At 36.0% G+C, this 21,348-nt stretch overlaps 3 protein-coding genes across 3 annotated transcripts; all 3 read left to right on the forward strand.

The window, feature by feature from the left end:
• Nucleotides 1–3,873: 3,873 nt before the first annotated feature.
• LOC136827728 (piggyBac transposable element-derived protein 4-like) lies at nucleotides 3,874–5,827 on the forward strand. The gene is made up of 2 exons (XM_067085190.1): nucleotides 3,874–3,942; nucleotides 4,790–5,827. Exons 1-2 carry the CDS (start codon nucleotides 3,874–3,876, stop codon nucleotides 5,825–5,827), a joined length of 1,107 nt encoding a protein of 368 aa, XP_066941291.1.
• A 2,470-nt stretch (nucleotides 5,828–8,297) lies between these two features.
• LOC136827911 (rhodopsin-like) lies at nucleotides 8,298–10,225 on the forward strand. Its single transcript, XM_067085375.1, has 2 exons — nucleotides 8,298–8,401; nucleotides 8,979–10,225. Exon 2 carries the CDS (start codon nucleotides 8,979–8,981, stop codon nucleotides 10,101–10,103), a length of 1,125 nt encoding a protein of 374 aa, XP_066941476.1. The 5' UTR covers nucleotides 8,298–8,401; the 3' UTR covers nucleotides 10,104–10,225.
• Nucleotides 10,226–19,168: 8,943 nt separating this feature from the next.
• LOC136827912 (rhodopsin-like) lies at nucleotides 19,169–21,087 on the forward strand. The gene is made up of 2 exons (XM_067085377.1): nucleotides 19,169–19,280; nucleotides 19,836–21,087. The coding sequence occupies exon 2, from the start codon at nucleotides 19,836–19,838 to the stop codon at nucleotides 20,958–20,960; it is 1,125 nt and encodes a 374-aa protein (XP_066941478.1). The 5' UTR covers nucleotides 19,169–19,280; the 3' UTR covers nucleotides 20,961–21,087.
• The last annotated feature ends 261 nt before the right edge of the window (nucleotides 21,088–21,348 follow it).

A 21,348-nucleotide genomic window follows, 5' to 3' on the forward strand; every position in this document is an offset into this window, starting at 1 on the left:
ATGGGCTTCCTAGACGATAATTACTCATTTTTTTTTTTTTTTAAACATCTTCGGCACTTTATTAAATAAGGCTAGTCTACCTAATTTTCCACAAATGTTAGTTCTTGTTAAAGAAGTAAAGCTTTAGGACTTTCCAATACTTCTGGTGATATTTCCTCAGATCCTGAAGGCATATTATGGTCAGCCAATGAAAAACTCAAATAAGATGTTGCCAGAGTCCATAGCCTTTTGGTGATATCGATTTCTGTAGGTGTCACCTTCCTAAATTCTTTTAAGTTTATTCTTTATTGACAATTGGGACGCAGTTTCGCTTTTAGTTAACTTTAACATCTACTAACTGTAACTCAAGTTCTGGGAGGTCCAGCATTTTCAATGCCATATGAACTCCACACCGATACGTTATGGTTCTGATTGTTGTAAAAAGCGGTCTATTAGGAAGCCTCTTCAGTGGTTGAGATGGTCAGGCATTTCAGTTCTGATCTTTATGGCCATACTTTTATAAATTCACTGACCAATACGTTATTTGACTCCCATTTTTTCAAGAAAGGCAGAATCTCCTCGTATGACAAAATGGTCTCAGAATTTAAGAAATTTATTTATGGAATAGTTTGCAAAACAAATGATTATACTGTGTCTGATCTTCTTAGTAGGAATAATTTGGCTTTTTATATGGTTTTTATTGATTCTGCTTCCTTGTGTGATTTTCATTGCTGAGCCACATTGGAAACAAGTTATCCAATACTGTACTTTAAAGAAAAATGTTTTTTTAAAGGCAAAGCTCCAACTATTATGAATGAGTTTGAATTAGTTGATGGTATATTGTATCATTTGAAATTTCTTCTATACCAAGTTTTTTTATAAGCATGTTGTACTTAAGTTATTAAGTAATGACACCTAAAGTTTTAAACCTTGGGTTCTTTTCATACTTATTGTGCGCTAGAGAATTGTTTCATTTGAATAAGACTATTCTGAGTTGCAATAAAGATTATTTGACAAGTTTTCTCTCATTTAGTGAAGGAAGGGTTCAGTTCCTACTTGCTCCTCCTTAATACAGTCCCACCAGTATAGCAGCCTTTAGAGATGTATCTGCCAATTCAACAGACCTGCACAACAGTTGTCAAGATAATCGTTTTATACACCGTTTTGTTGATCACATGAGTCGGTATCTTCAGTTGATCCTTTTGCTGAACAATGGTATTCTGTTACATTATTTGGAATCTCTATGACGCTCACTTCTGGAAATGCCCCAGAATTTAGGGACAATATTTGTGGAGGTTTATGACATATTCAAAAGAAGAATGTATTTCACAACTCCTTTCGACTTTCAAAGCAGTGGTTGGTTGAGTGTGCCTGCTGTTTTGTGAAGGATTGTTTTTCTGTTTTCTGTAAAGACACATACTTATAATGTTTGGCATGTTTTAAATACTTCAGTTTTTTATGCAGCTTACTTCTCGTGAATCGTGATCAAGACTGTCCAGGTTCGTTAACTAATCAAGTAATTAAGAATGAAAAGGGTACGTCCGCTGATCATCTTGAAAGACTCATTAAAGTTATGGATATTGCTATAGAATCCTCTTGATAGGCTATATTAATCCTGGTTATTCTTCTATTTCTTCTCTCTCCTCACTTTTAACTTACATTCATTCGTCTATGGTTCAGCCGGGGAAAATGTAGTCACTGATATAAATTTAAAGTGAGAAGTATGAGTTGGATTGCTTGTCTCTTTCACAGACGTCAACCTTCGTTGGAGTGCCTGCTGTGTCAACAGTCTCCGTTCTCTCAAAACAATCTTCACAGATATACCGCTTCAGTTGATTTTCTACACTGGATTTCGTTGTTAATTCTCTGAGCCATCAAACCTTTGACATCTACCTTAAGTTTCCCACTTGGAACTTTCTACAAGTCAACAGGACATCTACTGCTTGGATGGACCACTCTCGTTGTCAGTGTTACAGATGTTAGTGTCGCCTTCCGTCTCGACTTTGCTCCATGGAAAAGAACGAGGCTTTGTGTTTTGTTTGTGTGTGTGTGTGTGTGTGTGTTTGTGTGTGTGGATGGGGGAGGAATGTTGAAAAATTCATGTGGATTCCTCTGTCACTGGGCGGTACAGTTTGACCATCTCATTTATTAGTCCGGTTAACTATCAAACAACTTACTCAGTTCGATAGAACCAAGTTTCTTCAGCACTTTTTTCACCAGCGAGCCAGTTTAACGGTAAACTGCACTTGCCGCCAGATACGACGCTGCCTGTCCTTCCCATTTCGTCAACGGAGGACCTCTGTTCCTCAGCTGTGGCCTGGTCAGAATTTCTGCTGCATCACACAAACATACACACACACACCCACACAAGTTGGCATGGAAGGTCTTTGTTGTGCAAAGTTGTCTGCTTATAGTAATGCCGCACTCATAACGATTATGTATTACAGGTATATTCTCCAAATTTCCGGCTCTTTATCGTGAAAACTTAGGACAATGTTACTTCCTAGGTCATGATTTGCATTGTTTCTTTGTGTGATTCAACAATAATTCATTTTTAATGATGGATGCATTTTGCTGCCTTATTTTATTTTATTTTATTTATTTATTTATTTTTTTATTTTTTTTTTTTGGTATTCCATTTAAAATCTTGATTTCTTGTATGAGTATGACTATTAGCTTGTTGGTCTTATAACCATTTTGAACATTAGTCGACCTTGACTATGTTCAGATGAAGATTGCAAATCACCACACCAGAATGGAAAGTCCTTGAAAAAGCTGCTTGGAAACTCCGAGGTATCAGTAGTTGGTGCTTTAAGCATTATGCTGCCGGCCAGTATGAGTAGTGGCCGGTAACAAAGTCACAGGAAAAAAGTCACATTAATTTGCAGTCTTTTGTTTATGTTTTTACGTAGTTCCCAACGGGCCTGTACTAAACACACCGCAGAGGTGGACACATACCAGGTTAAAACCCTCGGGGGTCACTAAATAGGAAAAATTAATGTGACTTTCCTTCGATATTTTTTTCTGTGATTATTTTACCTGTGACTTTTTTACCTGAGCTTTTTACCTGGATTCGTATGAGTTTCGGAAGTTCCTGACTGCTAACACCTGTCAGGAGGCTGGCAGGGATGACTCAGAAACGCTTCAGGATCTGCCTGCTTTATGCAGAATCATTCTGTACACTTACTATATCAAAAATTAAATTCGTTAATCTAGTTTCAGCAGATTTTGGTGACAAAGATTTGCCGCTTATCATTGCTCCTAGCAGATAAAAAGGAGAGAGATCTCAGGATATACTGAAAGGGGAAACGAATACTTAACCAGAGAAATTATTTAGAAATTTTGCTTTTTCGCTGTTCTTAAGTATTCACAAATTTATTTATCCCGTAAGTATATGTTTTTTCATTTATTCGTGTGGAAGTATTTCACGAATGATGGGTTTACTCTCTCTCTCTCTCTCTCTACATATTGTATACATCTAGTTCTATGGATTATGTGTGACAAAACTGATAAGGAACCAGGAGAAGGAAAAGGGCAAACGGGGTGTTTTTGTTTTTCTTGTGGTGCCATGTGAAATATCATTGTATATTTCATTTAGCTCAAAGCATAACAGGATAAACGGCTGCTGTAAGGACGTCGATAATATTTTGAATGTTGTAAACAGAAATGTTATGGAACCCGATGGAAATAGGCAACTTTGTGAGAACTGTTTGCATCACAGAGAGATGACAGAGAAAAGGACGATGGAATTGGTGCCTGATTGTAGTATTCAGAAGGATGAACAAGTTCACGAATAAGCTTCTTATGGTTACATGATTTAGCAAAAGATCAAGAGAATCTTCTGCTGAAGAAACGCCACTGCTGAAAAAAGAAGGCCTTTGTTGTATGACAAGCATGTGGGAGTGGGAGTGGGGTGGAAAATTGTCAATGACTGGTTCTGTGAAGCGGGAGACTGTTGTGCTTGTGATTGGAATCCTATGTTACCCCTTTCAAGTTTACTCACACGTTTAAGATTTTCATCGTTAGATTACAGCTAATTATTAACCCTTCGTGGACTGGTGGGGTCCCTGGAGACCCCAGTGAGTCTTTGGTATCAAATATCTTTCGCTATTTACTAAAAAAAAATACCCATATTCGCTTAATTTTATCATTAGTGGTTTATGAATATTCACAAGGGTTAACAGCTTAGGATAATCAATTTTAAGGGAATGACAGGTAAAAAATATACCTCTGGGGTCCTCAGGGACCCCATCGGTCTTCCGTGTCCCTAATTCATCTCTATTTTGTTTTGGTGCAATTCTAAAAACTATTTGTTTTCTAAGCTTAGGTCACTGTGCATAATCTACATATTAAATTATTTTTCCATAATATTATTTCTGAAGTTATTTATTGGTGCTTCTTTTGCAGGTAGTATCTAGTTGCTGATTAATAACCTTTAAAGTAAGTTGGTGCTTCTCCTAGGTCAAACTGGTTGTTAAATGGCCTAATTGGGTGAAACTAGTTGTTTATTGCCTTTATTATCTTTAAAGTTAACAATTCTTTGAAAACTTTTCATCAGTGTATTAAAAGAGCCCACATTGTCAATAGTCATTATTCAGTTAGCATACAAATAGGTCGAGGAGTTTGACTGCTATTCATCTCTAAACAAAGTGCTCAGTATTGATATAAACAACCACTTTTATTCTTTTTTAAATAAATTGAAAGTTCATATATCCTAATATGTCATTATCAGCATCTATGTTTTATGGTAAAAGACCTCTAATGGACAATATAGATGATATAGATGAAGAAGAAAATTATGTAAATTTAGACTGATATATCTGATGCTGAGGATTATGAAATAAATGATAGGAGTGATATAAGTAGTGATAGTGATGATAGTTTTGATAGTGTTGATGATGATGATCAAGATGTCAATATTGTGGTGGGTAAAGACAAATCAACTCAATGGTGTACTGAGGCACCTAGACGAAGGTGTAATGTACAAAATCTCCTTCGGGAAAAGGAAGGTGTACACGAAGTTGTACCTACTCATAGTGCTAGTGCTACATTCACTTTCTTTCTCACTGATGAAATAATGGATCTTTCTGTACAAGCAACTAATGAAAAAGGAGCTGCTATTTATGCTGAAGAATGGAAGGTAGTAGATTGTGTTGAATTGATGGCTTGGATAGGTCTTCATCTTCGATCTGGAGTGGACAAGGATGCATTCAAACCTGTTGATGAATTATTCAGTACTAAGACAGGACCACCAATTTATCGTGCTTCTGTGAGTCGCGACAGGTTCAAACAAATAAAGAGGTGCATAAGATTTGATGAGATGTCAACACGTGCAGTGAGAAAAAGTGGTGAACAAGGGAAGTTGGCGACTATATATGAAGTTTGGCATAAGTTCATTGAAGCATGCCAGGTGAACTATAAAGCTGGATCATGTGTTACTGCTGATGAATCTCTAGTATCATTCCGAGGAAGATGTTCCTTCAAAGTATATATGCCATCAAAACCAAATAAATATGGGATTAAAATCTGGTGCATAGTAGATGCTACTAATGCTTATCTCCTAAATGCACAAATATATTCAGGGAAGGGTCCTGATGGCCCGGAACGGCAACAAGCCAGTAGGGTTGTTCGGGATCTCACCACAATTATTGCTAATTCAGGAAGAAATGTTACATGTGACAGCTTCTTTACAGATTTTAGCCTTGCTCTAGAACTACTGAACAAGAATATTACTCTAATGGGAACACTTAGGAAAAATAAACGGGAAATACCCCATCATTTCAAGCACCACGGCATCCCAAAGGGCAATCAACAATGTTTGGCTTCAGCAAAGATCATCATCTTATGATATGCAGCTATGTCCCGAAGATCAATAAGGCAGTAATTTTACTGAGCACAATGCATTATGACAATAAGAAACAAGAAGATGAACCTTTCAAACCCGATATGATTCTGGACTATAATGCAACAAAAGGTGGGGTTGATACCTTAGACCTCTTAGTCAAGAACTATTCATGTAAAAGAATCACAAATAGATGGCCTTTGGTTATTTTTTACTGGATGATTGATGTTGCAGGATATAATGCTGCTGTATGTTTCATGGAAAAAAATTCTAATGTCTATACTGGAAGCCAAAAGCGCAGGAATTTTCTCTCTGACTTAGCAGAACAGCTTTGTAAGCCAAAGATCCAGCGGCGTTTCAGATATTTACGAGCTAATTTCCCAAGGCATATAATTCAATGTATGGAAGCCTTCATGAGTAAGGAAGACACAGCACTACCCTCTACAAGCCAGCTCCAAGAAACCAAGAAAAGGCGTTGTTCCAAGTGTCCGAGGAAGCTGAACAAAAAAACAAAAAAATCATACTGGTGACCCAGTATGTGATGCCCATTGTAACTTTATTTGTAAAGATTGCACATCAAATTTGCTTGATTTGTAAGTCGGATTGTGTCAAAAAGAACCAAAATCAATAACCTGTATGTCTTTTTTATCATTAATTGCTTATATTTACTTGTTTAATTGAGGAGAATTGTAATTTTGTTAACTAAAGGCATTTTTTTCACTATTTTTTTCCTTACACACATATAGGCAAAATTTTTACAATATATACAAAAATGATATTGGGTTTCATCATAAAAGGCCTGAAGAACACACATGTAAAGTTTAGCAATTCTGAGTTCATACATAATGTATTTATCTGACTCAAAAGAATGGGGTCCGTGTGGACTCCATTAGTCTTCTAGGTAATTTTGAACCCCCCAGTCCACGAAGGGTTAAATAGCAGTACGGTCATTGACTCATTCTGTTGCCTACTGCACAGCAAACACATTTCGTGGTTCGGGGAATGGTGAAACCTTATAATCAATTTTATCTGCGCATCGCTTCCTTACGGCTTTCCAGATAAATGAACATCTTGCCTTTCATCTCTCACGTCTTTGCGAAAATTTTATGTACAGCTGTCTTCTCGAAATTCATAAGTGGCATTTACAAGTAAACAAGTAAAACACGCGCCGAAGTTTCTTCGACGCACACGAGTTTTCTGTACAGCGTATAATGCAATATAAAACTTTCCGGAAAGCTCTGCTAGACGCACGGTCCGTAGGTAACGTTAACCTTAAATAAAATAAAAACTACCAAGGCTAGAAGGCTGCAATTTGGTATGTTTGATGATTGGAAGGTGGATGATCAACAGTCCGATTTGCAGCCCTCTAGCCTCTGTAGTTTTAAAGATGTGAGGGCGGACAGAAAAAGTGCGGACGGACAGACAAACGAATCGAGGGGAAAGACGGAAATTATAACAATTGAGTGTTCCCTTTGTGATCCAAATTACTATAACAGTTTACATTCATTTATTTCTGGGTAAACTTCAATTTGAGACGTCAAATTGTGTCATTTAGACCTTTTTTGATAGCATACTGTGTAAATCCATTTCTTGCAGCTTTCGAGTTAAATAGAACGATACAGAAGTCACATAAGGATTGATAAAAAGTGAGTGGAAAAAGGCTTATATGCAGAACATCTTTTTAATTATTGTTAGTTTTAATATCTATTAGCAAATTATCTTTCCTAAATAAAATGATAAAGAATTACCAGTTTCCTGTGTGCTCCTTTTCTTTTCTATTTGTGTGTCATTTAGGATGAGAGCTTTTTCTAGTAATCGAAAATGGTCTCAAGTATGTTCTATATCACAGTTGTTGTTGGTATATTATCCTGTTATCCCTATTCACGTTTTGTTAATAGTATTTCTTGTCTGTTGGAAGTGAAAGCTGGTTTCTGAAAAAAATCTGCCTTTCAGCATTTTGAGAGAAATGTTATTTATACAGTACGTTTATTTTTTTTATGGAATAAAACGGAACCTGTTGAAATTCTAAAATAATATTCTAATAGTCTCGACATAATTCCTCAGTGGCCCCTGCAGCATGCAAGTCTGCTCTTTATGATTGTTTCCATAAGCATCATTTTGAGAACTTGTCATAAGTTGGTTACTAATCTTTCATAGCTCCGTTACACATCTTCTGAGAGGAAATTGCTACTTCACGATATTCATCATTACAAGTAAAAGTTTAATGCTATCACTTGTGGAAGGTGCAAGAATTTCTGTGAATCGCATCTAAAATGAGTATCGAAGAAGCTTTTGTCTTTTACGGGACCTCGATATTTCTCGAAGAAGCCTTAAACCTCTCCAGGCTACTCTAAAGTGTAAGAGGTTACATAACTGTGCCGGTTGGTTGCACACTTAGCTTCTGTTGTTGTTTTTGGAATTAAATTACATGAAGAAACTCAGTGAAGCATGACTGGAAGGTATAAAAGCCGTCCTTGGGTAACGGCGACACTTCACCTTCGACAGCACGAGGAAAGGTATCCCGGGCACCTGTTCCTCTGCGGCAGCTGATTTAGTCGACCCCTTGAGTATTTTGACAGAGTAAGTACCCAAGAGCACAAATCTCAGTGCAGAGTTTATTATTTTGTTTGCATGGCAGAGTCTAACTATTATCTCCTCAAGTTAGTTCGTTATTTGTTCTCAATGATGAATGCCTTGGAATTATTCAGCATGAGAACCAGATCACCTGAAGGTAGTTAAATTTACATATCAAGTCATAAAACAGAGTTTGCCCCTTGGAGAGAGTTATTTAGTCGGGGATGGTTATCGTGGAGGTTAGTCTAGTAAATTGAGGTTAGGTGAAAATCACTTCTCCAGTTTCTATCAAGTGATTTTGTGGTGCACCCAAAAACTAAATAAGTTTTGCATCAGTAATTCTCAGTACATAATTTTTTTTTTTTTGGGGGGGGCGATGTCCATGAAACACCAGCATTGCAAAATCAACTATTTGTCACAGCAAATGAATCTAATTAAAAGTGCAAGTTTAATTGTTGTGTTTAATGTTGACTAGAACATTTAAGCATACTATAATTAGGTTTACATGAAGAAGCCAGTCATTTTGAAAGTTAACTGGGATATTTTAACGTGTTATCATTTTTGCATTTTTCTATTCTTTCAGATGGGCTACTGGGACGAATCATCCAACATGGGTGGCAGTGACATCCTGCCCTCTACGAACCCATACGGTAACTACACCGTTGTCGACAAGGTTCCACGAGAACTTTTGAGTTACATTCACAACCACTGGTACCAATACCCTCCCATGAACCCTCTTTGGTACAGCCTTGTTGGAGTATTCATGTTCGTTACAGGTACTCTTGCTGTGTGCGGAAACTTTGTTGTTATCTGGGTCTTCATGAACACCAAATCTCTCAGGACTCCTTCTAATATGTTTGTTGTAAGTCTGGCATTTTCTGATTTCATCATAATGTCTTTCATGGTCCCTCCAACCTTGGTAAACTGCTACTATCAGATGTGGTCCTTCAGCGGTTTATTCTGCGAAATCTATGCTGCTGTAGGTTCGATTTGTGGCTGTGCCTCTATTTGGGCCATGGTCTTCATTACTCTCGATCGTTACAACGTCATTGTCAAGGGTATTGCAGCAAAACCCCTGACAAACTCTGGAGCATTGCTGAGAATTTTCTATGTGTGGGGTCACACCTTCGTTTGGTGCATTCTTCCAGTGTTCGGATTTAACAGGTATGTCCCTGAAGGAAACATGACTGCCTGTGGTACCGACTACCTCAGCGATGATCTGTGGGGCCATCTTTACTTGTACTTCTATGCTTTTGATTGCTATGTCCTTCCTCTCTGCATCATCATTTATTGCTACACATTCATCTTGAAGGCTGTTGCTACTCACGAGAAACAGATGCGTGAACAGGCCAAGAAGATGGGAGTCAAGTCTCTGAGAAATGACCCAGAAGCCAAAAAGACATCTAATGAATGCCGCCTTGCTAAAGTTGCTCTCATGACTGTTTCACTGTGGTTCATGGCATGGACTCCTTACTTCGTAATCAATATTGTAGGCATGAACTACAAGCCTTTGATTACACCTCTTTTCACCATCTGGGGTTCCGTTTTCGCCAAGGCCAATGCTGTGTACAACCCCATCGTTTATGCCATCAGTCATCCCAAGTACCGAGCTGCTATGGAGAAGAAACTGCCATGCCTTGCTTGCCAGACTGAGAGGGAGGAAGACTCGGCTGTCTCTGAGACTGCCTCAACCAATGAGAAGTGCTAAATGCTGCGTGGCTGCCGACTGTCAACGAAAACTGATCTATGACCTTCGAGAACTGCTGTCGAATCGAAATATTTCTCCGAAATTGTTCGAATAACTTCTTGGAATAAATCGTACTCATTTTTCATTTTTTTTATTATGTCCTGTTTTTATATGTACTTCCTACTTATCCGTACATGCGCATTTATTTGATTTTATACTATAGTCATCAACACACTGACGGTTTATACTCTATATATATATATATATATATATATATATATATATATATATATATATATATATATATGTGTGTGTGTGTGTGTGTGTGTGTGTGTGTGTGTGTGTATACATGTGTGTATAATATATCAGAATATGTTTGAGGTATCAACAATTAAACAAGAGGTATTCTAGAGTAAAAGGGCATCACACCATCAAAATAACTTTAACTGTTTCCCTGGTCTTAATTCACTTTAGCAAAACTAAAAGAACAAAACATGTTTATCACTCTGCCTTATGCACACACAATTAATCCTATTCACTGGTGGTCAATAAATGAAACACTGTTTTTTTTAAAATATTAAATACAAAAATTTATTTTTAAATTCAAAATTTATAATTAAAATTCACAGTCTGAAAAATTTATTACTTGAAAATAACACAAAACTTAATTAATTCTTGAATTAAATTATGAAACAAAACAAATACACAAAAAATTTTAATTTATCAGGAATTTAAATTCATTAAGCAAAATTTAAGCTCTCAAGAATTTTTTAGGATTTGAAAAGAAAACCTTAATAAATGAAAAATTAAATCAATTATGCAATGTTAAATTACCAAGAAAGATTCAAAATGCTACGTAAATAAATGTTACATCACAAACATAAAAAAAATGTGCAAATATGAAGAGTTTGCATACAGGAAAAACACACAAAATTGCACATGAGATTTATCAAAAATAATTTCACTAAGGCAAAATTTCCTAACTTATTATACCATGGTATCAATAAGTAAAATTCACGTTACCTTACACAAACTTGTGAAAACCTCTGTAAAATCACTTGCTGCAGCTGCTTTTCCACAAAACACACTTTTTTACCAGGCGCCGTTACAAATGAAATAATTTTACTAAATTCAGCTCTCAAAAGTTAACGCTAATACTTGACCACAAACATAATAGGTTAAAAGTAATCTCTTTTTAAGAATGAGAGAGAGAGAGAGGAACCAAACTAATCAGCTTCGGAAATCAGAATGAAACATTTCAGAATTCCAGTAGCACGTGAAACAATTACATGACGTCATTAAAGCATTTTGGTTACGAGATACAAAAGAGAAGTTCTAGAAGCAGGGAGGTGACGTCATCAAAGCATTTTGAGTGTGAGATAACATGGAGAAATTTCTAGAAGGAAAGTGACGTCGCTCCAGCAAAATGTTTTGAATGCAATCTTACAAACATGGTGTAACTGATCAAAACATGTATTCTTTCTCTCAAAGTGGCGTACATGATCAGAGCAATGCATGTAACAATGCGAAATCACTCGTCTTGTGCTCGTACGGGACAAATCGGCTTTTGTTATTCCAACCTGTCATCACGTTAACCCAAAACAAAGCGTTCTCTCTTATCTCAACTGATGACAGTTGAAATGAAACAAGTCTTCGCTGAACACACACACACACACATGTTGCTCATACCACGTTACTATTAAAATTGTACTATCAATTCTAAATTACGCTATTAAGTTATTTAAATCACTAGTTCCTTTGAGATCTGATGCCAAACTAAATATGACACTTCAACAATCACTATCATTACACATAATCCATGATAAATAAAAGAGTAAATACATCAAAATATCGCATGATATACATATTACAAGGCAACATCGTGAATATATATACATATATATATATATATATATATATATATATATATATATATATATATATATATATATATATACATATATATAAATACATGCATATTATTATACACACACACACACACACACACACACACACATATATATATATATATATATATATATATATATATATATATATATATATATATATATATGTGTGTGTGTGTGTGTGTGTGTGTGTGTGTGTGTGTGTGTGTGTATGTGTGTGTGTGTGTACTGCAGCTAGTAATAAACATAGACATATACAGTATGAAAGCAGGATATGATGAATTATGTTTGATTATTTTAAATGACAGAATAATTTACTCTGACTTTTATGTAAGACTTCAGTCGTAAAGAATCGTTTATTGTGTTGTAGATATGAGCGCAGAAAACCAGGTGTATCAAATTCAAGCTTTCGGGAAATTGAGGTCTGTCGGAAACATTTGTCTATGGCTTTCTTGCTGTGATTGGTTCAGTACTCATATCTCCTCAAGCGATTAACTTAAAAGACTTTCTAAACTATGTGATAAAAATAAGTGATAAATGTTATTATAAGGAAACATAAACAAGAGATATATGAAAATAGCAACAAGGAGTACATGTAATATCTGGAAATTTCTGAACAAAATACAGCCATTTCATAATGCTTTATCTCACGTCCTCCTTCTTGAGACCTCTTTCACAATTATTAATAACCGCTGCATAAATATAGCTACAGTACAATGATAAGGGTATATGTGGGTATGTCCTATTCGGTGGTGGGGTCAATGATGTACTCACACTTGGGCACACATAAAATCGGCTTTCTCCAACAGTGGCTCTCGAAAAGAAACGAGAAACGTGTTCTTCCTCAAGTATTACAGTCAAAGGCAAATGTTGATGGTGTTCTGCCAACAGATGATAAAACAGTTACCTTCACAATTGAGGATATATGAGAGGATAGACAAGTTGCAAGCAATGGATTCAGATACTAAGGCGCCTACTCACCGCAGTAAAATATATAATAAACGCGTCAGTAACTTATCGCACACACACTTACACCACAAGCTGGTTGAATAGAGTCAACGACTTATTGGTTGGTCTGATCATCCAACGTTTGCTAAAGGTTAGTTCTCCACTTACGGTCGTTGACTTATTTTCAACCTGTTTGTGATACGTATGCAGTAAGTTGCCAACATGCGCTTATGACATGGTTTTCTCCAGCGTGGACATCCCCTTAGGTTACAGAATGGAGAAAAAGATTAAGAAAGCGATAAACAAAAAAAAAAAAAAACGATATTAAGGCCTTCAAATCGTACCCTTTTGCGGGCTTGGTGAGAGAAATGAACCCTTGCTAGTGTCTGAAGGTACAGCGCAAAAGTGGAGTCACTGCAGCTTCTAGACAGATTTGGACTTCTTCGCCCATCTCCTTCCTTTGTGATCGTATGAATAAGAACCGAAATTCATCAGGTAACAATTGATTAATAATGGGCCAAGACATGATTCGTTTTTATATCTGGTAATGTAATTCTTCTCGAAACATGGCCACTTTCTGTAGAGACAGTTTTTGTAGAAAATAATCAGTGGTACTTTTAGAGTAATTCTGTTTTGTAGTTCTAACGGATGGTAAAATCTTCGCTGCCCCCTTTTACATACAACGCTTCCTTACAACTAATGATGAGAAGATTTTGGGCAGGTGTCATGTTGAAATTCCGAATATGAGCACTGATGAGGCACGGAACAAATTCCTTTAGCAATATCCTTTTGAAGGTTAATCAGGCTCCACTTAAATAAAATAATTTATCCAGTTTCCTTACATTATTTTATTTAGGGTCCACGTCAGCATTAACATCTTAACGATAGTGTTTCTTCCTATGCTATAGCACACAATGGAAAGCTTTGCAAGAACGGTGTGCATGTCTTAACTTGTCACGACAGACTCGTCACTTGCGCACTGTATCATATATAGAAGCAATTGTATAACCGCTTTACGTTTATCGTTCTAGAAGGAAGAAATTTAGAAATGTTAGCGAAGTCTAACCAGAGAGGATGTAAAAAATAGAATAAAACGAAGGCTTTATGTTCTAGAAAATGATTCACCAGCATTGTTACATGAATTACCAATATTTGTTAACTTGTAGCCATTTACACATAAAGAAATCTTGTTTGTTTTAAGCTTTCCGCAAGGGTAATTATCTATCACGCTTGGAAATAAGAGTGGGTTTCAGTAACTGCAGTGGCTGCTGCTCAAGCTCTGCTTGACGTAATGATAAATGGGGTGGCATATGTTTATTTTTAATCTTCTTCACATCGCTTAATCCTTTTTAAATTTTACGTCTCTACAAGAAACATTTTGTTCAAAATTCATGATAAAAAACTTGATTCAAATTAGTAGAGCTGATCCTTTATTGTACATTAAGTAGCATAGGGGAAATGTTCAGATTTCTTAAGCGGAGCCTGATTAATCTGCAGAAGGATATTAACGAGGGAATTTGTTCCGTAGGCCTACCTCACCAGTGCTCATATTCCGAATTTCAAAATGACACCCGCTCAGAATCTTTTCGTCACTAGTTGTAAGAAAGCGCTGCATATAACAGGGACAGCGAAGGTTTTACAATCCGTTAGAATGGGAGTACTGATGGCATATGTACTGCACATGAAACCATAAATATAATTTGATATCAAATTCACTATACCTTGGAAAGACCTAAACCGAAGGCGAACTGAGCCTTTATTGTTTGACTGTCTATTATTTTGTTCAAACCAAAAGGCCAGGTTCTAATCTTGGGCAGACAATAGCGCGCATAACTTATAATTCCCTTTAGGTGTAAATTATTTTTAAGGTTTATTGAACAACATATTAATACTTGTGAATATACAAAAGTTATGCATGTGTTTGATAAAACTCATAAATATACATACATATATATACACACACGCACACACATACACAGACACAAACACACACACACATATATATATATACATATATATATAGCACTGATTTATTTAGGTGTGTGCCATCACATAACTATTCTAAATTTCCAGCCAGATAAATAGATGCTGTTAGCAAAAATTGACATTTACCACTCTTAATATTCAGTCCTCAAAATGTTAGCTTTGTTATCTTTTGCATATCAAGATATTAAGAATTACTGTGATGAAAGCTTTTTCAAGGGTGAGTTATCAGTGCACTGTTTCCTAAGATACTGAACGTGCAGTTTCGGTTAGAATGCAAAAACGACACTTTTGCTCTGTTGCATTTTACCTACACATATTATTAGGTTCTAGTTTGTGACATAATGTTATTTAGGTTTCTATTTGTTATTGGTGCTTTCAGGGAGATGTCATCTTGGCATCATGTGATGAATTGGGAATAGTTTCAAAAGGAATATTTATTTATTATTAATAGTAAGGGAGATGAAGTGCATATGATTAACACCTCTCTTTCTAAATCAGAAACAGCCTATAAAGGAAGACATTTAATCATGATATCATTTTATGTGCTCTTTCACAATATCGTTCATATTTACAACACATTTGGTAGAATTGCGCAAGACATGGTATGTCTGCAAGTGCCTTCAGAAGAAGTGAACGATGCATTATAATTAATGCGTTCAAGTGCGTTTAAACTTTGCAAAATTCCGCAGTTTTGTAAACTCGGCCCACCGCGCTGGGTAGAAATGATCCAAGAATAACTGCTGTCTTTCTCTAGAAAAATCCTCTTATAATGTGCTAATTTTGTGAGAGAGAAGCATCCCACTTCTTCTTCTTTTAACGTGCTTGTTTTCCCATTTTGTTTGGGGTAAGCACGATGCCTTCTTTTGAAGGACTTTGATTTGGCTTTTGGGGTAGACTGTAGTCTCGATCGGCTGCTGTTTCTTTTAATTCTATATTTTGTTTTTTTTTTATTTTTCTTTTTTGCTGATAAATAATTTCAGATGTATCTGTCCTATAGCACACTCGTGATTATATTTGCATGTTGACCACAACAGGTAACGTATAGTGTCAGAGCCTTTCTTCCGGGAAATCCAGTGGTGTAATCTGTCAGTAACAGTGTGATTTTTCTTCTGTTTGTAGTGAAGTAGGATGAAAATCTTTCTTCAACAAATACTTATTTTCCGCAAAAAATTCATTGGGTGTCTAATATAGCTGACGTGTTTCTCAAGTCTGTTTTGTTACGTTTGATTCCGTGTAATCCTTAACATATAGATAATGTTTAACTGATTTTTGGCGACTGCAAGATGCAAAGGGAGGGATGGAAACCTATAGGGCAACGATATCCTAGTTTCGGTAATTCGCATTGCACTGGCACAGTGACTGAATTTTTCCTTTTAAAGTGATTCCATTATTCGGTTACAATCACATTCAGAAGCTTAAAAAAAAGTTGAATTTTTTAACATTCTAAGTTTATATTTTGATAATGAATTTTTACATAAATTTTACATAAATATCGTTATCTCTTAGTATGTCAAGAACTCTTTAACAAACCTCAGGTTTCGTTGTTTTTCTTTGCATGCTTACAGAATTAAATCTTCCTTGTCTAAATCCATGTTTGTGTCTAATACGATTTATCCTTTTGGGAGTTAGCAAGACGTATTCTTGATTTAATAATTCTAATGATTAAGTTTAAATTTTATAAGTTTTACAGTGTTTGCCTGTGAACTACAATTAAAGAAAAAGAATTCTAACTCTGTTCGTTTGAACATGTTTTGAGATTTTATCACTTTAAGTAACGAATTAATATTTTGTTCATTGTCAGCTGGATTTCTATTTGCCAAACCTGCTGGAAATTATATAGAATTCCTTAAAACTGCTTTTCTAAACAGTTCAGGTCTGGATTCCAAATTTTGAGAAAACTTCCCATCGGCAGTAGATGTTGGAATGGAGCCCTTTTTGTTTCGGATAAAAATGTGACGACAACCAACTAATTGGCAGTTTTTTTTTAAATGAAGTTTACAGTCATAAAAATGTGACCACAACTTTTTTTGTTCGTCATGTTTTAGTGTTACAGTATTTCAAAGTATATCTCATCATGACTATCCTGTGTTCATTTTTTTTTTATCATGACCTTCTTTCCTTTATGCACTAAATGAATATCAAGGATCAAAGGCTGACAAATTGGAAATTATTTTATCAGTTGATTAACCATAAGAAGGGCAGACACAAGAGCCGGTTAATTGGTTCTCGCCAATTTTAGGTTGAAAACTTTCGTTCTGTTTCAATAAATATCGATATGGGGCCTGTTAATTCTTATCATCAGTCTTGCGTAGAGTTGTGCCACATCTGTGTCGTAACAAACTATTTACAGGAACTAGACCCAAGGTCTCAAGGTCTCAAGGTCTCAAAAGCAACAAGGTCTGAGCACCTCGCAATCACTTGTACTTCATCCTTACCATGTGCCAAGGTTGAAGAGGGATACGGAACACTCGATATACTCCGTCACTAAGGAAATTCACTGCTGCTCATCAAAATTTTTAAATGCATCTTATTTAAATGCGTAAAGCGTTTCACGAAGCTTTTCAAAAGATAGGAGAAAGTCAAGATAATAAAAAAGTTAAAAATATAAATTCGTGTACCTGGCGAAAATTCTTGAGTTACTAATATTACCAACACTTCCGCTGCTATTTTCGTAATGATACAGACACTGAGATCCCGCCACGGCCTAACCCTTCCATACCTAGTGACGTACAGTGATGGTTTTCTGCAAGCGCAAGATTCTTTCATGTTCTTCGCTATCACTTGACCAGGTTTACTAGCTGCCAGTAACAGTGCCCGTATCATCAGTATAACAATAGGAACAGGGAAAATGATAGTTCAAGTATCGTATTATGAAAGCGACGGATTTCTGGATTTCTTTTTCCTAGTCCAGTTTAGAAAAGACTGGAGGACAGTAAAATTTTTCCAGTCTTACCTAGTTTGTAAATGAAGGCCAGGGCACTAGAAGCAACTCTTTCTTAAAATATAGCCCCTAAATACCTGTAAATATCTGTTTATGAAAGTCATTATGTGTAAATGATGAGGATTAAAAATCTTTTTGGTTTATATATGTATATATATATATATATATATATATATATATATATATATATATATATATATGTATATGTGTGTGTGTGTGTGTGTGTGTGTGTATATATATATATATATATATATATATATATATATATATATATATATATATATATATATATATATATATATGTATATGCTATATACTGTATAAAGAAAGAATATAGGAAATAAATATAATATATATATATATATATATATATATATATATATATATATATATATATATATATACTAGCTGAAACACTTGCACAATTTTACTGTGCATTCGTACAAAGAATAACAGTGCCTCAATTAAACAGGTTGGTATCTAAGAAAGATTTTATTCACAGAAGTTGCAAGCTTTCAAGGACTAACTATCCCTATCATCTGGTAGCTACCGGACGATGAGCACAGTTCTCCCTGAAAGCTTGGAACTTTTGTGAAGTAAACCTCCATTAGATACCACCATGTTTGACTGAAGTATATGTATATAAAACGTCGTTTAGAAAAATGAAGTTCCCTTTTATGCAATGAGTTCCAATTTCTTATGTATACTCTTACCTAATCCCACTTACGAACTCTGCACCCATTATACTAGTTTTACTCTTATGTTTTATGAGAAGTGATTTTTTCGTCTCTGGAAAATCTAATCATAAAAAAGAACTGTCTAGTGATTCCACTTGCAAAAGGCAAATGAGCCATTTTTTCTGGGGGGTTTTGAGCCAATGGTTAAGTTCTGTGGTATGAAGGTGGAAAATATTGACGTATCTTCTTCATTATCAAATTAAAGTAAGACGAAGACTGTTGAAGCTTAAAAACAATCGTTCAATATTACAGATATATATGATAACCTTTTTCACAACACGCCAATTGCTGAAATTATGAAGAATTTTGTGATTGGATTGCCGTTGACACAAAAATTAATGCTAGGAATTCTGTTGATGTCAATTATTTACATGAAAAAATACCAATAACTATCCGATTTTTATGAGCACGTCATTATCTCCCGAAGAAACCTTAAAGATCCTCAAGTTACCCTAAAGAAGTTATGTAACTTTCCGGGTGATTGAACGCGCATTCTCCGTTGTTGACATTTGAAGGCAGCTACATGGGGAAACTCAGCGAAGCATGAAGTTAGGTATATAAACACACTGTTCGGGCAACAGTGACACTCCAGCTTCAGCAGCACTTGGAACAATATCCCGGGAACCTGTTCCTGACGGCTGCTGAGTATTCTCGACCCCTCGAACGCTTCGACTGCAAAGTAGGTATCCAATAGAAAGTAGAAAATATAAATAATGCTATTTTTTTGTTGTTGCTAAATTCAAATACATGCTGTAAGATACCCAAAGATAAAATATTTAGGATTTCTTCAGGTGATATGAGATCATAAAACCTTGTTATCAAGAGCAGACAGCCATTAAGGGATGGTTTTTGGTCAAGAATAGTACTTAAATATTAATAGAAAATGTAGATTAGTTGTAAAAACTGCCAAACTGTTTAAAAGTACTTCATTCTAATCATCTAAATATTGATAGAATAGCGACTGATGTAATTATTAAAGCATGCACACAATTTTCTCAAAGAGAACCCATTACATTACTCGTTATCAATGTTAACGATATCGTTACTCCACTGACAACTATGAAAAACCTGAGGAGTTTCATTTTTTGAAAAAAAAAAAATTACTATTCTAGTTAATGTCAATCAGGTACACTGGTTCAAATACTGGTTATACAACATTTAAGTAAATTAACCAGTGTCCTTAAAAAGTAAATGTCAAATTCCTTAAATCTTTGCAAATATGAATTTTTTTCAGATGGGCTACTGGGACGAATCATCCAACATGGGTGGCAGTGACCTCCTGCCTTCTACGAACCCATACGGTAATTACACTGTTGTCGACAGGGTTCCACAAGAGCTCTTGAGTTACATTCACAGCCACTGGTACCAATACCCTCCCATGAACCCTCTTTGGTACAGCCTGGTTGGGGTATTCATGTTTGTTATGGGTACTCTTGCTGTTTGTGGTAACTTTGTTGTCATCTGGGTCTTCATGTGCACCAAAACCCTTAGGAGTCCATCAAATATGTTTGTTGTAAGTCTGGCATTTTCTGATTTTATCATAATGTCCTTCATGGTCCCTCCAACCTTGGTAAACTGCTACTATCAGATGTGGTCCTTCAGCGGTTTCTTCTGCGAAATCTATGCTGCTGTAGGTTCGATTTGTGGCTGTGCCTCTATTTGGGCCATGGTCTTCATCACACTTGATCGTTACAATGTTATTGTGAAAGGCATTTCTGCAAAACCACTAACAAAAACAGGTGCTTTGCTGCGAATTTTCTATGTGTGGGGTCACACCCTCATTTGGTGCATTCTTCCTTTGTTCGGATTTAACAGGTATGTCCCTGAAGGAAACATGACTGCCTGTGGTACCGACTACCTCAGTGATGATCTGTGGGGCCATCTTTACCTGTATTTCTATGCTTTTGATTGCTATGTCCTTCCTCTCTTCATCATCATTTATTGCTACACATTCATCTTGAAGGCTGTTGCCACTCACGAGAAACAGATGCGTGAACAGGCCAAGAAGATGGGAGTCAAGTCTCTGAGAAGTGACCCAGAAGCCAAAAAGACATCTAACGAATGCCGCCTTGCCAAAGTTGCTCTCATGACTGTTTCACTGTGGTTCATGGCATGGACTCCTTACTTCGTAATCAATATTGTAGGCATGAACTACAAGCCTTTGATTACACCTCTTTTCACTATCTGGGGTTCCGTTTTTGCTAAGGCTAACGCCGTCTACAACCCCATTGTGTATGCTATCAGCCATCCCAAGTACCGAGCTGCTATGGAGAAGAAATTGCCTTGTCTTTCATGTGCTACTGAGAGGGATGAGGACTCAAGTGTGTCTGAGGCCACCTCAACCAACGAGAAATGCTAAACACTTGACGAACGTGGGCTATAGACATACCTGGATCGAGAATTTGATTTGGAGTACAGTATTGATGAAAATAAATCTTTGTCCGAAGTTATTCGAATAATTTCTTTGAATAAATCATTCAAATTACCATATTCGTTTATTTTATCCTTTTTTGATGTCAATCCTTAACTGTACTTAACTGCACTATTTGAATGCCGTACTTTCGGGGGCACCCAACATTATGTAACTACTGCGCATCTGGGTTTAGTTTTTAAAATATATTTACGATTTTAGATTAAAGAACTTAATACAAGTACTATTGAACTGAAATTATCTGTCGATAACTCCAGTGCTTGAAACAACGTTTTCATTCCCATTTAACTGTAATGGTCCTTTACACCATCACACC

Source organism: Macrobrachium rosenbergii, chromosome 42, assembly GCF_040412425.1.
Source record: "Macrobrachium rosenbergii isolate ZJJX-2024 chromosome 42, ASM4041242v1, whole genome shotgun sequence".
Classification (NCBI taxonomy): domain Eukaryota; kingdom Metazoa; phylum Arthropoda; class Malacostraca; order Decapoda; family Palaemonidae; genus Macrobrachium; species Macrobrachium rosenbergii.